Below are 21,361 nucleotides of genomic sequence, written 5' to 3' on the forward strand. Positions count from 1 at the left end.
AAGTTTATTATGTGATGTTTTAAACAAAAATTTAAGAGGAGCATGCAGAGATAACTGACAAGGCTAATTCATTATTGACACTCATACTATTATCTACGATGGTCGTGCTGCAATTTAATAAAACACGTGCAATTACAAAAAACGCCAGCAAATTGAGAAAAGATCTTTATCAGTTTGACAAATCGTCACAACGCAAACACATTTTTCAAAAACGTGCTGCATTTTTACACAATGCAAACAATTAATTAGACACACTGCATTTTCACACAACACAAACAATTAATAAGACGCCTTGCATTTTCACACAACACAAACCATTAATAAAACGCGCTGCATTTTCACACAACGCAAACAATGATAGACATTAATAGACAAACCAGTGGAATGACCACATTGTAAAACATCTGAAATGTTGTTTTAGTCATTCTAAAATCCCTTAGGCAAAGAACATCATCAAAGTAGTTCAATATTATTACCTAAAGAACTCTTAAGAAGCTGTGCCCCCACAGAGTGATCTTAAACCTCTAAAAGCCATCGCACCTTTATAGTAATTTTTCTTTATCTTTTGAGAAGCAAACAATTTATTATATAAAATGCCCACAGCAAATTGCATCTTTCTTTTTGATATTTGGTGAGAATTTATTAGGAAGTGAAGTTTTTTCTCTTTGATAAATTGTATGGAAATGATTCTTTATCCACAAATGTTCATTCATTCATTTTCTTTTCGGCTTAGTCCCTTTAATAATCTGGGGTCGCCACAACGGAATGAACCGCCAACTTATCTAGCATATGTTTTACGCAGCGGATGCCTTTCCAGCTGCAACCCATCTCTTGGAAACATCCATACATACACCTATTCACTATGGACAATTTGGCCTACCCAATTCACCTGTACCACATGTCTTTGAACTGTGGGGGAAACCAGAGCACCCGGAGGAAACCCACACGAACCCAGGGAGAAGATGCAAACTCCACACAGAAACGTTAACTGACCCAGCCCAGGCTCGAACCAGCAACCTTCTTGCTGTGAGATGACAGCACTACCTACTGCGCCACTGCGTTACCTATCCGCAAATGTTTTACATAATATATCAGTTTTGCTCATAAATCTAACACACATCTTTGGATGGAAACATAGCTATGTATAATTTCTATGAAAAATTTCAGCACCATATAGATAGGCTGAGGAGCTTTGTCACCCGAGAAGAGCTTGGAGTAAAGTCGCTGCTCCTCCACATCAGGAGGAGTCAGCTGAGGTGGCTTGAGCATTTGTTTCGGATGCCTCCTGGACGCCTACCTAGGGAGAGGTTCCAGGCATGTCCCACCAGGAGGAGGCCTCAGCAAAGACCTAGGACATGCTGGAAGGACTATGTCTCTCAGCTGGCCTGAGAACGCCTCAGGATCCACCCGGAGGAGTTGGAGGAAGTGTCTGGGGCCCCGTTTACACTAATACGTTTTAGTTTCAAAACGCCGAAAACGGAGCATTTTGAAAACGCTGGAGAGGCCGTTTTCATTCCAAAATGCTGCTGCTCCTTCTTAGTGTGGATGGGGGAAAACGGAGACATCTGAAAACAGAGGCGTGGCTGCAGACATTCTGATTGGGGCTTTTTACTCAATATTAAGTAGCTTACACACAGTTCAGTCTTGCATCCTCTCCTTGTAAGTTCAGACTTTGTTAGTTTGATATGAAAAACAAACTCCCGAGGACATGTCGGGTAAATCTTCAGAGGGAACTTTATAACTTCACATTCACATCACCCCGGCCACGTTGTTTCACTTTTTTAAATGAAAACATGTTATAAAGAACTGCCTATTTTCATTTTGATTTTATCGACAAAACAGACACAAAAAATGTTGAGACGTTGTGTAGCTGCATATTTATATGACCGTCATCTTCATGCATATTTATAATAAAACGGAGCCTATGACATTACTGCCTCCATTAATTTTCATTGAAAATACAAAACATACCCTCTCTTTTGCTGAATATCAGTTTTAATAATCAATAATGGCCATTATAAAAGTATAACGTACAATAAGTTTATACATTATAGGAAATAAAGGCAAGCAATCAGTCAAATGTGTAGAAAGTGTACGTGGTTACATAAATTAATATATTATTAACCTTAACTTATCTTTGCGCTCAGCCAAAACACGTTACCTGAGAACAAATAATGGTTTCAAAAAACCAAAGTCAGGGAATATTTTGTTAGATATAGACAACAAGATGAATTAAATATCACGTTTAACACATATAGGGAGATTAGATCCAGCGGTAGAGTCTTGATGAACAGTCCGACATACACAGCTCTCATTTGGGTAGATGTGCTCAAAGCATGCTGCAGTGCATGCCAGAGTGTGTGAGTGTGGTCATGTGATGTGCGTTTTCAGCGGTGTAATGTAGATGGTGAGTTGTTCAAAAACGCTGGGTGAAACGCTAGCATGGACGTGGATCATTTTCATTCTAAAATGCAATTTTAAACTAAAACATGTTAGTGTAAACGGGACCAGGGGTTCTCTCCTTAGACTTCTTCCCCCGGAAAAGTGGATGAAAATGAATGAAATTTCAGCAATTTCATAAGCAATCAACTCAATCAGGAGAATTAAAAAAAGAGTAAACGTTCCTCACAGACAGACAATAAATAAGACAAAAATATAAAATAAAGAATGAAAAAGATTCAGCCTGAATTTCACTAAAGTGTCCCCAACATAAGAGTAGGTTGGAGATAAGGCAATGATTCCATTTCCAGGATTATAAAACTCTGAGACATTGCTGTGAAGAAGTCAATTTCCATTGCTATCATTTACTACCACATACGCTTCCCTGCTTCTGCGTGTCTCTTGTGCTGACAGAGGTATTGACACAATGTTGACTATTTTGATATCAATCCACATGTGATGTAGAGAATCAGCATGTCTGAATCCAGTATCCCTGATGATTTAGGCTGGGTTTAGTGTTACACAGTAAAGGAGAAAACAAAAAGTAATTAAATTTGACAGAGCCATTTCACAGTAGGCAGGAAGCCAAACATTCTAGGATGATACATTTACCAGCAGAGTCATCTTCACATTGCACCCTGAAGCTGTTTTCGAAAAACAGAGAGCTGTGAATACGATATTATTTCTTGCATAATAAGTGGAAGCACAGAGGCATAAATAAGTGGTTCGTCGACTTCTTGTTTAGTCAATTTTATGGTGTATCAAAGATAAAATATGTATTACATTTATATGTACCACCAGATTTTAGAGCCAAACGTATTTTAAATGTATTTTTTTAAATATAGCTTTCAATTTATTATTATTATTTTTTATAATTAAGTTCCATCTTGTTTTAAAATCATTCATGTAAGTGCATATGATTTGGATATTCCATACTAATGTTTACAGAAATATTAAATTGTCAGTATAAACATAACTATGTTTTTGCATTTAATTAGGTATGAATTATATATATAGTAATATACACAATGTTTGTGACTCTACACAGGACCAACAGAAAGGATACATTTCTAATTCCTCCACATCATTTTGCACACACACAGCTGTGATCATCTCAATGACTTGAATAATAAATGAACTTTAGTAATATCATGTTTTATTTATATAATGCCTTAAACAGAAGATGGTAAATGCAGTAAAAGCAGCTCATGACTTAATTTACCGTCAACATTAAAGACATACAGAGTATTTCTGGAAGTCCAAATGCATATATTACACCACTGCAGCATCAAGGCAAGAAAAAAACACATCCCACATCCCAACCTGAGTGTCGCATTCTGCTAAATGCTGTGTAACGTACAAATAATGTTTGAATACCTAATTAATATAGAAGCCCGAGCGTGTGTGTGCTTTGATTAGCTGCGTCCAACTACAATTCTAAACTCTACAACCTTGGCGAGATTCTAGATAGGGCCATCAGAAGGGGACATGTTGACCCACAAACAAACATTTCTGCAAAGATGCTTTTTAATATGACTTATGATTTTCTACATGTATATGTTAAAAAACAATATGTTTAAAATGAAATGTTCAACATTCATTCATTCATTCATTTTCCTTTGGCTTAGTCCCTTATTTATCAGGGGTCACCACAGTGGAATGAATGTTTATCGTTCCAGCAAGTTTTACGCAACAGATGAACTTCCAGCTGCAACCCAGTACTGGGAAAAATGTTTTACATGTTAACAGGGGCGTAGCAACCGGGGGGGATGGGGGGGATACGTCCCCCTCACTTTTTGAGAAAGGCCATTTAGAAACAGGTGATCAATAATTATATGAATGTAAAATTTTGGATCTCATTCAGCTGTCCCCCCCAGTTTTAAAATGTCCTCTTCACCCCTGTATGTTAGCATATATTAAAGTCAATAATATTAAGTTACTAAGACAAAGGGTAATAAAAATAATAACAAAATGAAAATAATAATTCAAAAATGAGCAATGAGAAAATGCCCAAAGCAGAAAAGATAATAAATAGGCAACATAATTTCACATGCTTGTGGATTTTCTATATGTTGGATTTTTCCCTATTTGTTCAACCAAAATCTTTATTAGCCTAACAGCAAAAAAAAAAGTCATTTAAAATATGTATTAGTTTAAACAGTTTTCCAAATTTGATGATGCAGAAATTGCATAGACCTATCAAATATAAAATAGCACTGCATAGTCTTCCCTGTTTACATTAAATGAGGAATAAGTTAAAGCTACAAAGGTGGTGCAATGAAAAGCAGAACGTGATTTTCTTTTATTCTTTTGTTGTTTGATTAACATTATTGAAACAGACAGCAGCCAGTTCATTAAACCTAGTGCACAGATCCAATATACTGATGCACATGCATTTTCTTTCTCAACCATTTACATTTTATTTCAAGGGTCAGCTCACCCAAAAATGAAAATTATATTGTTACTTATGTGCTTTGCTAGTTTTATATCATTTATGCAAATGCACTCCCCTACAAAATCATCCCAAATTATTTAAAATTATGAATTCTTTCCAAATAGATTTACTTAACTCATTTTGTGAAATTATATCTATACTGAAATACATATCACAGAAAACAAAATATCGCAATGTCAGTTTTTTCAAATATCGCACAGCTCTATTCCATAGACAGCAATTGCGAGACATTCAATGTCCAGACAGAAACCAAAAAACATCCTCAAAACAGTCCATATGCTGTGCTCTTTACAGGGGTGTAGATTTAGGGTGGACAAGGTGACGCGTCCCCACCAATATCCAACGGCTAAAAAAAAAAATCGCGCTGTCAACATTAACTTAGACACGCATATTAAATGACGTTCTCTCCTAGAGTCATCCCGCCCCAAAAACGCATATGGACATTTTGATTGGCTGTGCCTTTCCCTGCTATCATGTGAGATGCTGTGTCTGCCTTCAGATACAAGCAGCGCCAAAAGCAGTGGATTGTTTTTTTTTCCTGTGCAGGAATAAGGTGTGTTGGGTGACACACAAGCGAGGATGGCGGCAGCAAAAAAAGGTGGACATAAGGTGCTTTTTTCAACGAAAGTGTAAGTCACATAAACGCAAGTTTGCTACTGAATGAGTCCATCATAATAATGGCGTTAATGCTCGTGTTTTCCTCTGCTTTAACGCACAGTCTATCGTTATAGCAGACTACTATAGTCTGAATGATATGCCTTGAAAACTAACTGCAGAATAAATAGCTAAAGTACAGTATATGATCCCCGTCAGTTCTCCTAATCTCTCAGAATAGCATGTCCAATTTCAGTTGAAACAATTTGTCAGAAAAAATACAGCCTGTGTATAGGCATAATACTGATATATGAGACATGTTTTATTTGCACTATGGCTAAAATAAACGGAAGTCTTTATTAAACTCTCTCTTTATCAGTTAATAAACATTCTTTTAACATTACACTATCAGGCCTGTAGCCAGCTTATTGAAGGGGGTGCTTATTTGTTTGCTGAAAAACTAAATCTTTTTGCAGTTATTCGCCTCATTTTCTATTTTCCACACTTTTTGATGTACCAAAAATATTTTCAACCATTCTGTCAAATCGCTTACCATATTATTTTACTTATTTTAAGTGTTTATTTACAAATGTGAATGTCAACTGTAAGTTTTATATTACAGTTATATAAATAATAAATTTATTTTTATAAAAATATAAAAAGATACTTACTTTTTAAAACACAAATTTATTATCATCTATCATTACATTTTTTTTAGAAATCTGTTAAAACTTGTTTTAAACTGAAGCCTACAGGCAAATAACAAACTGGCCAGAACATTCAACTTTCCTCAGTCAGAATTTGGCCCTTTAAATAATAAGAACAATTCAAAAACAATAATAATAATTCAACTTTTGGTCTTTCGAACCAACCGAACCACCCTTGGCTACAGGCCTAAAACTTAATAAACTGGATAAAGAGGATTAATTATTTATATAATTTAATAGCAGTTAAATAAATAATTGCATATATATATATATATAAATGATGTTCGTTCTTGGGTGATGGGGGGGGGGGTGTTGTTTGATTCACCCATCCCCCCAATGTCAAGTGCAAACCTAAGCCTTGGCTCTTTATGTCACATCTTGGATGTGCCTGTGCTACGTTTCAAATAGAGGAATGTAGGGTTGCACAATATATCGTTTCAGCATCAATATCACAATGTGCGCATCCACAATAGCAACAAGGCAGACAAGAGTTTATATGTTCGGAATAAAGTTGACCAAGAGCCACAGTTTAGAAAAAGAGAAGGGGTTTAACTATAATGGAGTGTAAGTTTACCATTTGCTGGTGTTTTTAATGATCATGACTATATAAGGATTTAGGCACAAGTAAGTTTAAAGTATTCAAGCACAAACAATTATACCGTTTATAATTTTAATTAAGATTATTTATACAATGTAGACCATAGTGTTAATTTTAATTAGATTTTCTAGCTGGCGCTAGCTCTCTGCAACTCTCACATGGTTGAAAAAGAGTAGGGGTTAACCCCAGTATCCTAGCCAAATTTGCCCACTGGCCTCTGTCCATCATGGCCTCCTAACCATCCCCATATCACAATTGGCTTTATCACTCTGTGTCCTCTCCACCAATCAGCTGGTGTGTGATCTGGCGCAGTATGGCTGCCGTCACATCATCCGATGCTGCACACTGGTGGTGGATGGACCTGTGTGAGCTTTGATTTATTTTTCTGCTGCTACATGAGTTAGGCGAGCTCTCCTGTATTTTTGTTAACTCAAAACATTACACTATGTCTTTCACATATATTCAGAATATGCATGTGTAAGTAACATGAATCGTTCACATATCTTTTGCGAGTTCAATATCTGAGATGTAAAACGCATGGAAAAGCTGCCTATAGAGAGACACGCATGGGCTGGTGATGAGTGTGTGTGTGTGTGAGTGTGTGTTTACAGCAGTCAACACACACACACACACACACATAAATATGAATTTGTAGTTATATCGTTAGCGGTTCCAAACAGCATTTCCCGTTGTTTACATCTTTGCTACAACATACTATTAAGGCTAGACACTGTGCATGTCATGATCAATTTTAACAAATAAAAACTCACAGGCTACAGCTTCTGCTTGTTGAAGCTGCTCCTTCTTTGAGGAGATTTTAACCGAATCCAGCACTGAAATGGGAGAGATTCTGGAAGCTGTGTTTTGTCAAATCATGCATGCTTTGGATTTTATAATTCTCTGAAACATAATTAATATTGAACTGTAAGCACTTCTGTCTTTGTGTCATGTCATTTGGAAGCCCAAATACAGAAACAGATAAAGCTCTGTGGAAATAGCAGCGTTTGGATGGGATTTCAGCTCCCTCTGCTGTAACATTACAGTGCCTCTGGCCACGCCCCTTAGCTGTGCAGTGTGTGCGCATGGTAAAAGTACGTTTGTGATCTCACAAGGCCCGGAAGTATTTTTTTATAGTCCCCAAAATTTGTTCATTGTAGGCTTTGCTAAGCTAACTCTGTAAAAACCAAGGTTTCCCTTTTCATTGAGCTTTGAACGACTTACATTCAGAGATGCTGTTTATGTTCACACAGCTACATTACACATCAACTAAAGTTTAAAATATGATATCGTAGTGGACCACCCCTTTAAAGTAATGATGTGTCTTTCTAAAGTGCTTGAATACATTTAACTGAATCAATGACATAATGCTGTGTCAGTTCCTGTCCTGAGCTGCATGATAAACAGAGAGACCCATTGGGATCTAGCGACCCCTGACGCACTGATGCTGCTGTGATCATCAAGCTTTATATCAGTACCGGCCCACAGCAATAGACAGCCGCAGCTCTGGGCATGTGGCCAAAAGCAAGAATCTAACTGGTTGGCTAGTTTCTTAGCAGTGCAATGGAATAGGGGTTAAAGCAGCTCTCTTGTATCTATAAGCATTCAACGCACAAACCCTGTGCAATCTGGGTCTTCGACAGCCCCAGAGCCCCCATGACGAGTGCTGCTGGCCAGAGTGGGAGACGCAGTTGGATCAGGTCCATTTTCAGCAGTACTCAATACTGTTTGCCACAACATGGAATTTTAGGTGTACAGGAATGCATGTCTATACAGCTAGGCAAGAAGAGTCAGATTTACTACAGCTTGCACCAAAACAAACCATCTTTTGAAGAAGAAATCAGCACTGGGATACAGTTATTTTGGGGACTGCCTTACTGCATATGCAATTATAGGAATTATACAGACACAAAATGTAAGGGAGGCAGTCAGTTTACTGGTATCTGTGGCATTATTTATTGCTTCTCCCCCCAAAAGTATGTCTTAACCCATTTTGCGGCTCTGTTGTTAGTAGATTACATGTATCATCAGCTATGCTTGATTACACCCTAATTTGCCCCGGTTTATTTTTTAAGCTTTATGCTTAAGTTGTCAGTTGAACATTCTGTTTCCATCGGCACTTTTATAATACAGCGCTATTGCACTAGTTTGCTCTGTTTAGTCTATCTAGTATTAAATCCATTCACACGGAATGTGTTTGATGCATTCTGTAGGGTTATTTCCTGATTGTTTTCTCAAGTAAAGATGCATTTGCACCTTTAGCACATCCTTCAGTTTATTGTAGCTGTCAAAATGTCATTTTAAACATTCCTGGACAACAGAATTAAAGAATTTGACTGATTTTATTAAGTTTAAACTACAGGTGGGCATAGATAATTAAAAAAAAATCAAGATTAATCTCACTGTAATCTTGGAATTAATCTAGATTAATATAGTTTAAAATGGCTTATCTGAATTCTGCCGAAGGCATTCATAATATGTGTGCTACCCAAATAATGACTAAATATAAGTCTTTGAGAACGAGTTTCTCAAGCCAGGTGGCGCATTAGACCAGGGGCTCATGTCCTGTTTCCAAAATGACAAATCACAAACTGCTTGAGAAACTGTTCTACTATGATAATTGGTGGTGAAAATAAATTATGTTCAATAAGATGTACTTGTGTTTACTAACCGTTTATTCACTTAAACATAAATTTTGAACTGTAGGCCTACATAAGCTCCAAACAGCGATTACCTTAATCAGACTAAAGTCATAACTGAACTAAACAGATATGGAATTAAGACGTGTAGTATGCATATATTAGTGGCATTATTGAAGTAAACACCGCAATCAAACCATTGCCATCATGTAGGACTTTTTGCCATATTTTCCGACGAGATCTACACACACGGCTGTCAGTAAAGGTTTTTTTCTTTCCAGTCTAATACCCCAGTTTGTCACAGGGGCTTGAATAAAAATGTTTATAAGTTAAAGTAAAACTGGCGAACTGCAATTAAAGTCACCCAAAATTACAGGAAACTCTTACATGAAAGCACTTCACGTAAACACCTATATTATTGTCTATTAAGGCAAATAACTAGATTACAGATTAAACATAGTCAGTAGTGTCTTCGAAGTAAGTGAAAGATCCAGAAGGGCATCCTGCTGATTTGATTCAGAAGGGCACTTTTTTGTCAGACGGCTCACAGGTCAGGTATACATCCGCGCTAAAATATCAAGGTTATATTTTTTTAATCGCACGATAAGAGTTTCGCGTTAACGCAGCACGTTAACGCCAAAACTGGCCCACCACTAGTTTAATCATTTGAATATTTTCAGTTGTAAATGTTATTAATAATAGGATGCATTTAACACAACAATCACCTTCAATCAGTATATCAAATCTATGGATCTTAATGTTCTCACAACAACTAAAGCAGTACTTGCACAAAAAGAGGGAGATCCGGTTATTTATATGTAATTAAATGTTCAACTTTTATATGCTCCCTCTGAGCCAAATAATGAGAAAGAACCTAATCTCCTACCACAGCTATGCTGATGACACTCAGATCTACTTAGCCTTACTGCCTAATGACTACAGCCCCATTGAAACCCTCTGCCAATGCATTGATGAAATTAACAGTTAGATGTGCCAAAAATTTCTTCAGTTCAACAAAGTGAAAACTGAAGTCATTGCATTTGGGAAGAGAGATGATGCTCTCAAGGTGAATGCGTACCTTGGCTCTAAAGGTCAAACAACAAAAAATAAGGTCAAGAATCTTGGTGTGACTCTGGAGTCAGATATGAGTTTCAATACACAAACAAAAGCAGTTAGTAAATCAGCATACTATCATCTCAAAAACATTGCAAGAATTAGATGCTTTGTTTCCAGTCAAGACTTAGAGAAACTTGTTCATGCTTTTATCAGCAGCAGGGTGGATTACTGTAACCACCTCCTCACAGGCCTTTCCAAAAAGACTGTCATACAGTTGCAGCTCATCCAGAACGCTGCGGCCAGGATTCTGACCAGAGGCAAAAAGTCAGAGCACATCACACCTGTCCTAAGGTCTTTACACTGGCTCCCAGTTACATTTAGAATAGATTTCAAAGTATTACTACTTGTCTATAAATCACCAAATGGCCTAGGACCTCAATACATTACAGATATGCTCACTGAATACAAACCTAATAGATAACTCAGAACTTTAGGATCACATAAACTAGAAATTCCAAGAGTTCGGTCAAAGCAGGGTGAATCGGCTTTCAGCTACTACGACCCTCACTGCTGGAATAAGCTTCCAGAAATGATCAAATGTGCTCCAACATTAGGTACATTCAATCAAGACTGCAAACACATCTGTTTAGCTGTGCCTTTACTGTGCTACATCCGACAGATCACAATATCATGTCTTTCTTTTCTTTTTCATTCTTTTATAACCTGTTTTAACACATTTTAATCTGTTTTTATATGTTTTTAATCATTTTTATTATCTTTTTTATTTTCTTAAACTTGTCTTTTTTTATTCTTTTTTATGTAAAGCACTTTGAATTGCCACTCTGTATGAAATGCGCTATATAAATAAACTTGCCTTGCAAACTTGCCTTGCCTTGCCTTGCCTCAATAGATAAAACAATTATAAATGTGGGTTGACATCGTCAGGCATTTATTACATTGTAATACATCAGCCAATATGAGGGCAGCTGACGAAGCAAATAAACACCCTTAATGTTTATTCCTTTATTAAGATTTTTATGGTAATGTTCACTATCACCGGTTAATTTAGGGAAACTCCTGACATAAATAAGTTATAGCTCTGAACTTTATTAATAAATCTGTATAAAATGCTGCACCTCCCACCTCCAGTCGCAATGATTTCTGAGACTTCTAGAGCAAAATCGGTGCTCAAGTCTGCATCAGTGCGTCCTCGATATCAAGAACACATCCGGGAGCTTTCACGCGTCCTCTGTTCTTGCGGTCTTGAGTAATGGATCTGAACTTTGGCAGTTGATGATGACGTTTCACGAGAACATGAGGACGCAAGATTGCTAAAGAAAGCATATTGAGAAACAGCCAGAGTGATGAAGCCAGTTATGATATGGGGATGGTTAGGAGGCCATGATGGACAGAGGCCAGTAGGCGAATTTGGCCAGAACTCCCCTACTCTTTTTTTGAAGGACATCCTGGGATTTTTAACAACCACAGAAAGTCAGGACCTCGGTTTAACGTCTCATCTGAAAGACGGCAGTATAGAGTAACTGGAGCATTAGGACCCACACAAGCCGCAGGTTGAGCGCCTTCTACTGGTCTTACTAACATCACTACCAGCAACAACCTAGCTTTTCCATGTGGTCTCCCATCTAGGTACTGACCGGCTTCAGTGCTTAGCTTAGCAGTGCTTAGATGCTTAGCTTCAGTGGGTGACCATGTGAGAGTAGTAAAGAGCTAGCTTGTTTTTCGATTTTAAAATAATTAGAATTACATGCTGTTAAGATGTGTAATTAAAGTAAATGAATAAATACAGTATTCAATTATCAGTATTAATACAAAAAACATGCAGAATACAAAATCCCCCATACATCAGAACTGTCATTGAAATAATAGGTGCAAGGCTAGAGCTCAAACACACCTGCTGCATGCACATGCCTGTTGGAATAACGATGCAGAGGTTGACAGACATGCTAAACTGAGGTGCCCTTCCTCATGCACTCATTTACATTGCTTCCTATGCAGCTAATACAGGCAGAAATAAAAAAAGACAAGTGCACACTTGCCAAAGAAGGGAACTGCCAATTTATTGCTAGAAGCTAGCAGAGGTTGCTGCAATACACAAACGTGTTTCAATCTTGTTACACTTTCTGCTGAGATAATATACAATAACTATATTAAATAGGGGAATCCTGCATTATGAAATCTTAGAAGCTTAGCAGTGCAGATTTGTTGCATGTGATTACATACTAGTGGCTGAAATAAAAGCATGAATAAAAGATTAAAAGGCTCTGTCCAACAACAAACCACCAGTATCACAGAGCTGCTCCATCAACGCAGCAGTGCGGGTGTATATGTGGTATAATTGGCTTCACATTGACCTTAAGGTGCTTGTAATTCTGTGTCTTAATAGCATAAAACACTTCATTTAACCTTGCTGTGTCAATGACATATAAAAGCATGCAGTAATTACCACCGCCCATATTCACCTGAAACCTGCTATTCAAAAGAACTGGTAAATGTTTCTAGCAACTATGAATAAATCAATGCTAATATTTTAGATGCGTTTCTGACACCTTGGTGAAAAAATCAATATGAATAAACAGCCATGATGAAATTAAACCAGAGCTTACACCATGTATTGCTGTGTCACACCATGTTAAATGGGCTTTTTGTTCTAATCATCCACAACAACAACATGCTAAATTTCTATTTTAGAAACGGTTTCTATTTCTGCGACATCACGACTGAAAAACAGCAAACTACTGTGACATTCCTCACCTCAGCTGCTGATAACGTGCTTTATTCAGTGTTAAATGCTACCAATGTGAGTTTGAGTACCATTTTACTTGACATTCATTGCAATACTACAAGAGGAAGCAGATAGTTTATCTTAGATTCTCAAAATAAAATATCATATGATCGAAAATAAAGATAAAAACTGAGACTAAGTGCAAACCAACAAGTATCAGTCGATCAGCATGTACACATAGTAATTTTAAGGAGGCTTATAATGTAATAATTAGATTATAAACCTTATGTTGGGAGTGCATTTTGTGCTTCTGAATGGCTCTGGTTATTTACATTTTTCTGTTAAATCGCATCTAGTGCAGACAGTCAAATTGTTTGTCGTTGGAATCTTGTCACGCATCGTTCAGAAATGGTGTCATATTAAAATAACATGAAAAACATTGGCATCAGCAATTGATTTAGATAAACACATAGACGAATTATGCACAAATATATACAGTTTCTGATTAATTACACTTTGACTTGTTACAGTTGCTTGGGTTAGCCTCATTTTAGTTTAAAGTGAACACAAAAAAATAAGTAAATTAATTTAAAACATATCCACTGGACTTGTTTCACACAATGTACTTTTTGTGCTCAAATAAATCATGCATACTATACGTTTCTGTGTACAATTTTACAATAAAAAAAGGGGTATGTAAAAAGACTAAAATAGTTGTTAGAAACTTTCAGTATATGTGTGGTCATCAGACTGCTTCTCCACAAACAAGGAAAGCGAGAAAATCACAAGAAATTGTTTCAGAAAAATAATTCCAGAAATTTCATTTTGCATGATGTTAGCATCAAATTCGAAACATATTCTCAGGAGATGTGTGGCTTTTGACATATTACTTTTCTGTATTGCTCCAAGACTAATTCCATATATTTGTTTATGAAATGATAAAATGTTTAGTGCGGTGCAATTTTTTTTACTTTACTTAAGCATCGATAACTTTTTTTATCTTGAACATTACAAACTCTAGACGATGGATAATAAAGCCAAAAGTGTTCTTTCCAAAGATACATGAACTGTGAATGTAGACCCAATTATTCAGCAACTGTTAATGTTTTAGTTTAGGATGGTCATTTTTAAGAATATGCCTCTGACGGTGAGGGAAAGAAGGACATGATGTAGTCTCGGAAAACTTTTTACAGAAATCTCATTTTGCATGATATCTTCATTAAATCTGAAATATAAACTCATCAAACACTTGGCTTTCAAGGCATAATTTTTTCTAAGACATTACATTAATGTTTTCTTCTGTATATGGAAAATCTAATATTGATTATAATACAATTTTTTTTCTCATGACTTCATAATGTATAACTTTTAATATTTTTGAGCTTGAAACCTCCCTTTTACCAGTAAAAGCAGTAAAGCCTGAAGTTTCCTCTTTCCAATGATACCTAATTTGTGTTTGTAGCTTACTGGAGTCAATAACTGTTACTAATTAAAGTTAGGTAGGTGTAGGCTAACAGGTTAAAGGTGATTTGATCATGCTATTTGAGTGCATTAAGGTGCAGTGGGTGATCTGCCAAAATGCTATCCATTAGCATAATAGCTTTGAAAACACAGCCCCTCCCCTGCTGTCTGAAGCCATGCCTCCTGAAATCATAAACGAGCACCATAAAAATGACAGTAAACAAATAACTTGATCATGTCATTCACCAGTTAGAAAACTTTATAGTATTACAATTCCAAATAAAAAAAATTATTATATCTAGCCCATTTTCAATTGCTACATCTTCATAATGTGCAATACTTCATGCATGCAAGGATCACTGGTCTCACTCTCTCATGCACTTTGTCCAAAAGCAACTATGGTGCTTGGCCGGCGAGGTGTAGGACTAAACCACTTACATTATTATTAAGCTACAAAAAAACAACCTAGGCTCATTCTGAAAACGTACCTCTATATACATTTCTGGAGGTAGCGAAATATGTCCCAGGAGGGATTTTTGCAGTTTTTGTTTTCGCGAATCCACGAGGAGGCCGCTGTGTACTCTTTTTTTTAGATCTCAAATTTCTCGCGCGAGTGCCATTTGCATCTGCTGTTCTCAAATAAACCCACCAAAGGCCGCTGTTGACTGACTGAATGACTGACTGACCGACCAATCGACTGACCAACCCTCCTCCTTCCCTAAACCCAACCAAATTTATCAATTGACCTGAAATGCAGCCATATGTACTTCTGGCTACATAATTCGCGGCCTGCAGGAACGTATATAGGGCTACGTTTTCAGAATGTAGTTTCATAATTTAGTTTCAATTATACATACTGTCACCCAACGAACAAAGGACTTTGGTGAGCAAATCAAGGTGAAAGCAGGTTCCGCTTAACTAGTGTATTCAGCACTGAACTCCAATGTGTTGTAAATGTGATTGTTTAAAAAAAAAATTATTACAAAAAAGTTATACTGCGTTAGTTAATTCGATTCAAAGTAATGTTTTTTCTATTTATGTTGAAACATTAGGAAATAAATTAAGAAATTACCCATGGTGACTTTAATGTAAAATAGTTTGGTATATTTATCTTCGGCCATTGGCCAATAAAGTACAAATGTTTGAGCACCCCTGGGCTATTCAGACTCTAGTTTACAAAAAAGACATCTAAAACTGCAGGCACATTACAAAGGGGCAAGACAACAAACTAGTCTGAACTGACAAACATAGCTCACTCACTGTAACTATAACATATATTGTCTAAAATTCAATCAATTTCACATAAAACCGCTCCTTTTATTTGAAACAGAAAAGCAAGCTCAGAGAAACAACAGGTTAAACAAACTCAAACACTAGAGACTCTAAGAGGAAGCAGACTAAAGTCAGCACAATTCACCCCATTCAACTCAAATACCACAGGAGGATGTTAACTGACATTACCTCATATGACCAGACGCACTGGGTTCCTCCAAAACGTCTGACGCAGCGTCCTATCTCCACATCTTCGTGAGTAGTGTACATTTCCCTGAGACAGGACCCAATGTGTGGCACCATCCTGCGGAGAACTTCTCGGCTGAAGATCATCCCGGGACCACCCATGCAGAAGTTCTCTCCGGGCTCCAAGGCTAATTTACCCAACTCCTCTGTGGTACCAAGACCTGTCTGACCCAGATACAGTGGCTTACTACTGTTAAGAGATCGAAGGAATGACTCCAGCTTCTCACCTGGAGAATGAAGAGTCATAAGAGAAAACGATTAGATTAAAAAACTACAAAGGTTTTATATTTCTATATCAATTGTGTATGAACAGTTACTGCTGACTAATATTCTTGGATGTGATATTAAAGGGATTGTTCACCCAAAAGTGAAAACTCTGTCATTATTTCTTCAATCTTGACTTGTTCCAAATCAGTTTGAGTTTTTTTTTTCTCTACTGAACACAAAAGAAGATATTTTGATGCAGGTCTGCCAGTGGCACTTAATACCTGCTATGGTCTGTTCTACATTTGTTCATACTGTAAGTACATTAGTACATTATTTAATGTTTAAGGCATAGTTTACTCAAAAGTGAAAATCCTGCCATCATTTACTCACCCTTGACATCAAAACTAGTTTTAGGTTTTTATTTTTTTGATTTGTTGAACACAAAAGAAAATATTCTGAAGAATTTTGGAAACCTGTAAACATTGACTTCCATAGTAGGAAAAAGTCAATGTCGAAGTCAATGGTTACAGGTTTCCAACATTCTTAAGACTATTTTCTTTTATTTTCAACAGAACAACAAAATTAAAACTCAAACTGGTTTTAATGTCAAGGGTGAGCAAATGATAGCAGGATTTTCACTTTTGGGTAAACTATACCTTTAACATTAAATAATATTGTACTTATAAACAAGTGTAGAACAAATAGCAGGTATTCAGTGCCATTGGCAGACCTGCTTCATGTAAAATACTTCTGATTTGAAGCAATCTTGCATAAAACATAGTCTGAAAAAATAATAATACAGTAATAAATAAACCTTTTTTTTAATTTGGAATAAAACAGTTCAACAAATACAGTTGAAGTCAGAATTATTAGCCCCCTGAGTTATTAGCCCCCTTGTTTATTTTTTTCCCAATTAATGTTTAACAGAAAAGATTTTTTCAACACATTTCTAAACATAATAGTTTTAATAACTCATCTCTAATAACTGATAAATAATATTTGACTAGATATTTTTATACAGCTTAAAGTGGCATTTAAAGGCTTAAATAACTAGGCAGGTTAGGGTAATTAGGCAAGGTATTGTATAACAATGGTTTGTTCTGTAGACAATCGAAAAATATATAGCTTAAAGGGGCTAATAATTTTGACCTTAAAATGTTTTTTAGAAAATAAATAAAAAAAAATTCCTTGCTCTGTTAAACATTATTTGGGAAATATTTAAAAAAAGAAAAAAAAAATTCAAAGAATGTTAATACACCAATGTGTACTGTAAAATGCTTAACGGACACAAGTAATTTCTGTGACAAAAGAAAATCTGTATTTGTTTTACCTCAAAAATCTAATTATTGTTGTTGTTTATTGTGTTAAAATGTTATCACTCAATTGGATTGGCGTTATCAGTGGTTATTAGCTGATAGATATGGGTCAGAAGGGGCCTCCTGTGCCTAGTAGGCTCAGAAGACTGTTATCATCCATCCACATGGTTAATCAGCTATACTAATAGAGGAGACTCCAGATCAGGATCTATTTTTACATTGCTGTGACGGTTGGTATTAGGGTTGGGTAGACTTGAAATGAAGATACACAATTATTCTCAAAATATAGGTACATAAGTGTTGGACAACTCTTTCTTTATTACAATATCTATGAAAATAAATATTACTGGAAAGGCAAAGTGATTTTTCGATAGTTTCCATTTTTAAAACATGAACCATCATTTGAAAGCATGTGTTTAAAGAAATTCATAAACATGAATTAATAAGTTCTATAATGCAAAACAACTGGTAAAACAAAACTATAGGTATTGTAAATTAAACATTTAAGGCATTTTTAATAAACATTTGGCAAGCATTATCTGATTATCTGATCTCATTATTGATATCCACTATCAATTTGCTTTCCAATACGCATGTGAGCTGGCATAAGTCCCACATATAAATAATCCTATTTCTATTGTTAAATTATGTTAGTTAAATTAGCTTTTAGATGATTACAAAAGTATTGTGTGAAAAGTGGAGGAAAAAAGTTTTATATTGTAGATGGGATAATGTATTTCCGTAGCATTTTTGTGAAAAGTGTTGTGACATGTTTAGAAAAAAAATAGATCTTTTGATTTATGTTAAAGTATTTTTATTCTTTATTGTAAATTGAAATGTGTATTCACACACAAAAAAACTTATTTGTAAACTGAATCATTGTTTAATAAATGTATTTGATGTTTTATATTTACTGAAAATAAACTGGCAAATTTTGAATATAGCAAAATGCTTTTAAATAGTTCTTGAAGGAACACATTTGACACTGTTAAGGTACAAAGTGTCTTATCATTCTAGTGGTACCCTCATGGATCAGATTTGTACCTCTGATGAAGGTACAATATTGTATCTTCAGGTTTTAAAAACCAAAGGTACAGTTTGGTTTCCCGTGGTACAAATCATGTCCTTAAAAGTACAAACTGCAATGGTACAAATCTGTTTCTGTCTTAAGGTACAATTTAGTTCCACAAAAAAGGTACTGTCCCAGTAACAAGGGTTTGTACCTTCTTTGGTACAACATTGTACCATTTTTCTGAGAGTGTAGGGGTAGACGTTAATAAAGTACAATTAACGGGAAATTTAATAAATAATATAAATAATTCAAGGGTGACGCGGTGGCACAGTAGGTAGTGCTGTCGCTTCACAGCAAGAAGGTCGCTGGTTCGAGCCTCGGCTGGGTCAGTTGGCATTTCTGTGTGGAGTTTGCATGTTCTCCCCGCATTCACGTGGGTTTCCTCCAGGTACTCCGAGTTCCCCCACAAGTCCAAACACATGTGGTTTAGGTGAATTGTGTAAGCTAAATTGTCCATAGTGTATGTGTGTGAATGAAAGTGTATAGGTGTTCCCAGTGATAGGTTGCAGCTGGAAGGGCATCTGCTGTGTAAAACATATGCTGGATAGGTTGCCGGTTTATTCCGCTGTGGCGACCCCAGATTAATAAAGAGAATAAGCTGGAAAAAAAATAAATGAATGAATGAATAAAAAATTCTCGTAAACTTCCAGCAGCAGCCATTTGTGATCTACAGCTGATTAACCATTTGGATAGATGGATGATAACAGCCTTCTGAGCCTACCAGTAGGTGCAGAAAGCCCCTATTGGCCCATATCTATCAGCTGATAACCACTGATATGCCCATTCAATTGAATGATAACATTCGAATCGGCTGAAATAGGGCAGTTATTATTAACTTTGCAACATTTTGCTCACTGCACTCTTCTATTCTAAATAATATTATATTTGATATATAAATCATAATTTTTTAAAATAAAAAAATCTAAAATGTCTGGATGCATTATGGTAATAAGCATTTGAGGCAGGTACAACTTTCTAAAAAAAATCCCCTCAAAAATAACCGTTTAACTTTTTGTCAAGTTCTCAAGTTGCTGGTTTTAATTTCCCAAACTATTCATCAAAATATTCCTCAAAGCAGCAATCTTGTTAAATCTTTCCCTTCAAATTCTCATTTAGTTATTCACCTCTGATGTAGACATCATCATCAGCCCTCATAAACCACTCATATTTATCCAGATAATGGTCGTGCATGTACTTTAGCATCATGAAAGACTTCTTCTGAGGGGGGTAGGAATCATCCACCCCAGTCAGCGAGATGACGGGCACTGCGATTGGCAAGGGCACATTCTCAGAGCCCTCACTGGAGAAGAACTCCACTCGGCCGGGGATACTGGGGGTCCATGTCCTGTAGGCAGCCACGGCCCTGGAGGCCAGGTACTTTTGGGCTGTCATGACCCCCACATACAGAAAGCTGTTAGCTGGAGGTATAGGTCCCGCTCCATCACTACTGTTCCCTGTCCTGTACAGCTCCTCTTCACCTTCATCACTGCCTTCCTGGCTGGAAAGAGCGGCTGCAGCTGCTTGCGTCTGCCATTGGTGGACAAGGTACTGTGGGCGGTGTCTGAAACTTTAGCCTGAGCCCTGGCATTACTGTAGTATGTACAAACTGAAGATCTTCTGTTCTTCACACTGGTCTCCACAACTCTGGGGACAACCAGCCACGACGCGGCGGTGAAGCCCAGAAAAACCCCCACGATGACGCTCACCAACGGTCTTCTGGACCTGAGGGCCATCGCACAGTCAATACAGCAGATTAGTCATACACAACAATCTCCTCAAACTGATATGGGCATACTGGAGTGAAATGACCGACTGTGATTATCTAATATCTGCAAAGTGCGTTCGCGCGCAAGTCGCGCGAACCGAAGGTGAGTGTTGTCCCGTTATACGCGAGGTAAACATCTTTCAAATGTATCGATCACAATTTCTATACGTTAAAATCCATCCAAACGTGATAAATTCTCTCCTGTTCGACGCGGAAGAGTTTCTTATAATTCTTTCGGTCGCTGCCAACGGCGCATATAATCCACATTACGCGTCATACTGTAACGTTTACAAAGTTGACGTTTCCTTTTCCACGCAATGAACGCTCGCGTTGTTCTGTACTCCGTTGAAGACACAGTTTCTTCACCTCAATGTAAAAATATACTCCATTCACATAAGCTTTCTGCTCGTTAAGCTTCTTCAGCCTCCACAGACTCGCCATTTTCCTCACAGTTTGACGCGAGGAAACGGAACTTTTCCTTCTCGACTCTGAAGCATTCTAGTTTCTCCGGTTTGAGCCTCTGGGCGCACTGATGTAACGGGACAAACGCTCTGCCTCGTCTAGTCGCGGGGCGGAGCAAAGCAGCTGCTCTTCCCAAACTGACGTGTGCAGGGAAATCCAAAGAAGGTACCAAATTCAGTGCTCTCGGTTGTGTTTTGGCTTTGAATGTTTTATTTAAGCATATGTTGTTAAACAAGATGTCTTTACCCATTGTACTTAGGAAATCAAAGACAAATTAAAACGTTTTAAAGGATTAGTTCAACCAAAAATTTAAATTTACTCACCATTTACTC

The 21,361-nt window shown here is 36.8% G+C and overlaps 1 protein-coding gene across 1 annotated transcript in view; it reads right to left on the reverse strand.

The window, feature by feature from the left end:
* Window positions 1–21,114, reverse strand: part of LOC130236047 (chondroitin sulfate synthase 3-like) — a 152,825-nt gene extending 131,711 nt beyond the window's left edge. The window contains 3 exon segments of the mRNA XM_056466610.1: window positions 16,151–16,434; window positions 19,927–20,304; window positions 20,307–21,114. Of these exon segments, the coding sequence (XP_056322585.1) occupies window positions 16,151–16,434; window positions 19,927–20,304; window positions 20,307–20,535 (891 nt within the window). The 5' untranslated portion in view covers window positions 20,536–21,114.
* Window positions 21,115–21,361: the final 247 nt, after the last annotated feature.

This window comes from Danio aesculapii, chromosome 10 (genome assembly GCF_903798145.1).
Source record: "Danio aesculapii chromosome 10, fDanAes4.1, whole genome shotgun sequence".
Classification (NCBI taxonomy): Eukaryota; Metazoa; Chordata; class Actinopteri; order Cypriniformes; family Danionidae; genus Danio; species Danio aesculapii.